The sequence below is a fragment of the Teleopsis dalmanni genome, chromosome 2 (assembly GCF_002237135.1).
Source record: "Teleopsis dalmanni isolate 2A chromosome 2, ASM223713v2, whole genome shotgun sequence".
NCBI lineage: Eukaryota > Metazoa > Arthropoda > Insecta > Diptera > Diopsidae > Teleopsis > Teleopsis dalmanni.
In genome coordinates, this window is record NC_051847.1 from 153,058,674 (window position 1) to 153,064,202 (window position 5,529).

The window sequence follows — 5,529 nt, forward strand, 5'->3', positions numbered from 1 at the left end:
AAATTTGCTCTTTTATTAAATCCAATTTAAAAGTTCACGTTAAAAATGCATTCACATGGAATACGAAATAAAAAGCTATTCACTTACTTATTGTGGTATTCAATTAAGTATATTTTCAAGGTTTAATAAAGCATATGTTATCTTAATTGTTATATATTTTTTCAGTTTAATATTTTTATATAATTATTATAGTCAGTTAATTTGATTAGTTTTATTAATCGTGTTTTGTTTTTGTCACATATGTATATGGTATATGTTCTTCATTTTTGTATGAGAGATGCCGCACATAGCCAATACGATAACTTCACACAAAAATATATTCAAAATAGCCTATCTATCGAAATCATATATTGCTTAAAACCTTTATTTATATAAAAATACTGTCAAACTTTCACAACTCGAAGTCCATTTTATAAAGAAAGGGTTTAGCTTATGGAGACTTCGAGTTAAAGAATTTTTTTGTAATTGCATGTAATTTGCTCTCTCAACCCTTTGCACTCTATTTAGTTCGAGTTATAGAAAATTCGAATTTCAGAAGTTAAAAATTTATTTTTATTTGATTATAAAAATATACATATTTATTTTACTTTATAGATTAAAAAATAATATAAAATACAATTTTGATCAATAATTTTTTTAATAGAAATAAATTTATTAGTATATCAGATCTAATATATTAGCCGGCATTTCTTCAATTTGAGTATTAAAATACTTCGTTATTTTTTCCAAATTTTTAGATTCCTTTTTTGATATTAAATTTATCGCCATACCTTTCCGTCCAAATCGTTTGACACAACCAATACGGTACAAATAGTTTCTAGGATTCACAGGAAGATCATAATTAATTATTAAAGAAACCTGTGGTATTAATATGCGACGTGCCATGTAATCTGTTATTATCAATACTCGTGCTGAACCAGAACAAAACGTATGTAGCATAATCTGGCGATCTAGAGGGTGCATATTTTCATATGCAGTTACGACAGTGAAGTTTTGCCTTATCAACTCTCGACTTATTAATGCTACCTTGCACTTGCAAGAACAAAATATTGCAATTTGATTTAGAGGTAGTGTTTCGTACAGGTCTCGAATGGTATTCAGTTTCCAAATTTCGTTAATGGCAATGTAATATTGCTTAATACCATCTAGACGCCTTTTATTATTCTCCAATTGAATTTTGATTGGATTATTCATTAAGCTGCAGCACGTTTGATAAGCCTTCTTCGATAATATAGTGGTCGAGAGCATTTTTTGAACTTTGCACGGCAAAGAATGGCATAATTGTTCAAGCATACGTGTATTTTGACATGTTAAAATATTTTCAATATCATCTAAGAGTAAACATTTTATGCCTTCAGACTGATCTGGTGTTTTAACAAAGTGCAATGCATGGATGGGTGTAGTAATAACTATCTGATGGCAGGTACTTAACTTATGGTTAGGCATGTAAACAAAAATGTCGACGTCCATAAATTTACACAACTGACACAGCAGATATTTTATTTGAGATGCAATTGTAAAGTTTTTAACAACGATTAGAGCTTGACAATTTTTAAGCGTTGTATCGATTTTCTGTAATATGGCAATGAGCAGCGCAATTGTTTTCCCTGTGCCTATAGGCGCATTGGCAATCACATCATATCCTTGCAAACAGAACATTAGAGCAAGCTGTTGTACTTCCGTTGGCTTCTCTATATCACTACTATAAATACCACGCAATAAATCTTCACACAAATCCATATCATGAAAGTTATCATACAATCCCTGGAGGTCATAAATAGAACTTACGATTTGAGCCATTTTGCTTGATTTTCAAAACAGCAAGTTTTCACGCGTTTCTGACCATACAGATGTGTTTAATATAATTTAGTATAGAATTCTGTGATACCTTTTCAAATTGATATGTAGCAATTTAATGTTCGGAATTCCTTGACGTCCTTTAAACTAAAAATGTGCTTGATTTCATTTTGAAAACTGCGTTACTGAGTAAGTACTTAGAACTGTCAAAAGTATTATGAATATTGCGTCTACCAAATCTCAAAACCTAACTAAAAAATACTGTTCATACTGAAAAATAATAACCTGTTTACACGGTACGCCTAATCAGTTTGCGTTGTAAGAAACTCTTGTTCACACGGTAAAATATAATTTCTTCACTTGATAATTATTCACAAATACGATTGCATAATTGTACTTTTGTGAACTAACAAAATGATGTTAAGTTAATTTTGTTTCAATTAGAATTTAATCGGACTTAAACTGTCCAGTTTTTGTACGGAAAAGGATTGTGACATCAACCTAAGTTTGTGAGGCGACTTCACGAAAGAAGGAAATGAAGTGCAAATTGGTTTATATTGTCGCAAATAACATAATTAATCCTTTTTATTGACTTTTAAAAAACAATTATTAAGTTTTCGATTTAAATTAGCACAAAATACATAGAGTCATATGTGAAAGGATAGCTTCAAAAGAAAGTATTTATAGGCGTAATTTCATAAAGACAAATTTTAAAAATATAACCATTTAAATAAAAAAAGGCATGTAAAAAACAACACTGCTGGCTTATTTAACCCAACTTCTTTAAAACCACTTTCAAATATTTAAAACAAAAATAGAAATTTTAAAAAACCAAGTACATTGAGAGTTGCTTATCGGTTAAACGGTTTTGTGTCTCTTTTTAAAATAAGCTGTTGTCTCTTTTTAATTTGCTTAGGAGCATGTAATAATTGCAGTCACGTCACGGAATTGTTGTTGCTTTCAATGCAAAATGAAATGAGCTGTCAGTATCAAATTTTCATTTTGCATTGAAAGCAACAACAATTGCCGTGACGTGACTGCAATCATGACTGGACATTTGCCATGTATTTCCAAAAATTATTCACAATAGACAAGTTTATAGTTCCGGTAACCGGTTATCTTTTTAAAATATATTTACAGAAGATAACACCTATTATAATTGCCTCAATTGAGAAAAGCGTGTCTCATAAGATTTGAGTCAGGTTATTTTGCATAAATGTTTTTTGAATGTTCCGTAAATTTGGTATTTAGCTAAATATAGTTAACCTATACGTTGGTGTAATATACTTACCAAATTCTATTATAACAAAAAGCTTGAAATTTGCACAAATGTAAATGTAAAATATAATCTTACAAATGTTAAATAATCTTAAAACATTAAAATTAAGATATATTAAGATATATATATTAAGATATACACTAAGGCTTAATAAATGAAAGTATGTAAAGGCACATCAAAGGCAATGCGTCGAAATTGTATAATTTTGGAGATCCTCCCGAAATTCACTCTTGGAAATTTTGGGAGGATGAAATTTTGTGTGATTCCAGCAGGAAGATATGCTGGGACCTAAACTTCTGTAAAATTATTTGAATAACTTATTATAATTAAATAGAGCTCATCAACTAATTGGCCACATACATTATTAAGTAAATTTGCTTTAGATACTAACTCGCATTTCATCAAGTAAAGTAGAAGCACAATGAAATTGCTTGCAATAAATAGACAAGGATACTAGACATAATCCACAAAATTGAGAAATGCCACTAAAGAACAACAAATACTTTCTAAACAAATTGATTAATTCGATTTTACATTATCTTTTGCTGGTTTGCTACTGTCCTTCTCTACTTAATTCCACTATAGCTGTACTTTTTACTGCAAAGTTAGTGCTTCTAATATATGAATGTGTATTAAAACTATATCATATAGTCATCCGCAAATAATATAGCAAGGCAAGCACTGCGATAGAACACACTAGGTGGTTGGCTACCACTAACTACCCCTAACATGGCAGAGAACAGTTGAAAAAGAATTGTTACAAGTACAACTTCTAATATAATACGATTTAAATCGATGGTGGAGGCCCTATGTTCCATATGGTAGTCAAGAAATCAGTAGTAATCATCAGGTACAATATGTTTTAATAAATTTTATACTCAATTAGTAACCCATATATTGATTTTCATACGTTCAAAAGGCAAATTAATATAATTTTACTATTTATCAATCCAATTTATGAACTTCTAATTTCATTCTTTAACTGTACAGTGATAATGCTTCTACTCAACGCCAGAAATTATATTTATGAGGACATCCTCATTTTCATTGGTTTATACTGTAAGATAATTAACTCTGTCATATTTTCAGAAGTAGCAATATTAGCGATAGTATTATAATTTAAATTATGTCGTTGTGTGTTATCGCTATGTTGTGGTACTGTGTATGAGTTTGCTCATTTAAAATACCAGAACTATTTTTATATTGCACACAAAAGCATATATCATCTCAATTGACCTAAGGAAACAAATATCCACTTAAGTGCATTCATACGTTCATGAATGGTAATTTCGACACGCATGATTCCATAAATCGATTTAAACTGGAGTTTATTACACGCACAAATATGCATTCGATCGGAATTAACGATTGGCTTAAATTCGAGCAGAATGCAAATTGAAAATCTTGCCATGTCAGTGAAAGCAGAAACCAAAGCTAGTAGAAAGAGTTTGATTTATGAGTTTTCTAGGAAAAATCACTGCAATTGCATTTTAGTTGGAAATATATTTTAGTATCTTTCTTTGTGCTTTGGCTACATATCACAGTCATTAGAACATTTTTACTAAGTATTTTTATTGACATGCATCCAATATGAGTAACTGAGCTGACAATGAAAATTCTTTAGAAGTTTTCCTTCCCAAAAAATACCATTCGACATGTCATGTGGACTAGCATTGAAGTTTATTTGTGTCCTTTATTTTTAATTTTTTTTTTTTTAGTTTCATTCTAATTGTCACTTTTGGTACTCGTTCGGAATCGAAATTGCTTTGCTGACTGTCATTCACAATGAAATGCAGTAGCCTCTGTAGTTGTTGACTTTCATTGAATTTAATTTTTAATATCAAAACTTCAAACTGTGTTCATAAATTTTTTAATAAATTTTTTATTATTTTATTAGTTTATACCATCAACTAAGTATTTGCATTGCATCTTCCATTATCGAGTTATAGAGTATAAATGAAATCATAATTTACTTTTGTATGTCATCTCATTTTCGCTTCAGTTTTGGTTAATTTTTTAAATTTTTCCATTTATTTTCAATTTAAGTTACCTTAGTATCTGAAGTTTGTCAGTTTATATGTGTGGATATTTACAAATTTGTTGAGCTCCCCGTACGCGTTGGCAATTAAAACTTTCCGAAAGTTGGCACACAATATTTCAGGGGCAATTTCACGTTCTGTAACGAACTGAAAGTTTACCTTATCCATTAACTTCCATGATTGATTTTATGCTTGTTTCCACTTGTCTCAACTTTAAAGTTTTCCTCAACGCATTTTAGGAAATTCTGCCACAAAGTATCAAATAAGCCACACTCCTCAAGTTTGGAAATTTCTTGAATTTCTGTTTTGGTTCCTAACTCGGAACATTTTAATTATTCGAAAGCTTGCATTTAAATAATTGAAAATAGAAAATTTAATTGAAAAAGATTAATAAAGATATCATATTTAAAGAAA

The 5,529-nt window shown here is 29.7% G+C and overlaps 1 protein-coding gene across 1 annotated transcript; it reads right to left on the bottom strand.

The window, feature by feature from the left end:
* Window positions 1-654: 654 nt before the first annotated feature.
* On the bottom strand, window positions 655-1,800 carry LOC119675959 (eukaryotic initiation factor 4A-like). Its single transcript, XM_038087176.1, has one exon. It carries the CDS (start codon window positions 1,798-1,800, stop codon window positions 655-657), a length of 1,146 nt encoding a protein of 381 aa, XP_037943104.1.
* Window positions 1,801-5,529: the final 3,729 nt, after the last annotated feature.

Coding starts and splice junctions, on each gene's coding strand:
- LOC119675959 (XM_038087176.1), bottom strand. CDS start 1,800: ATGGCTCAAATCGTAAGTTCTATTTATGACCTCCAGGGATTGTATGAT.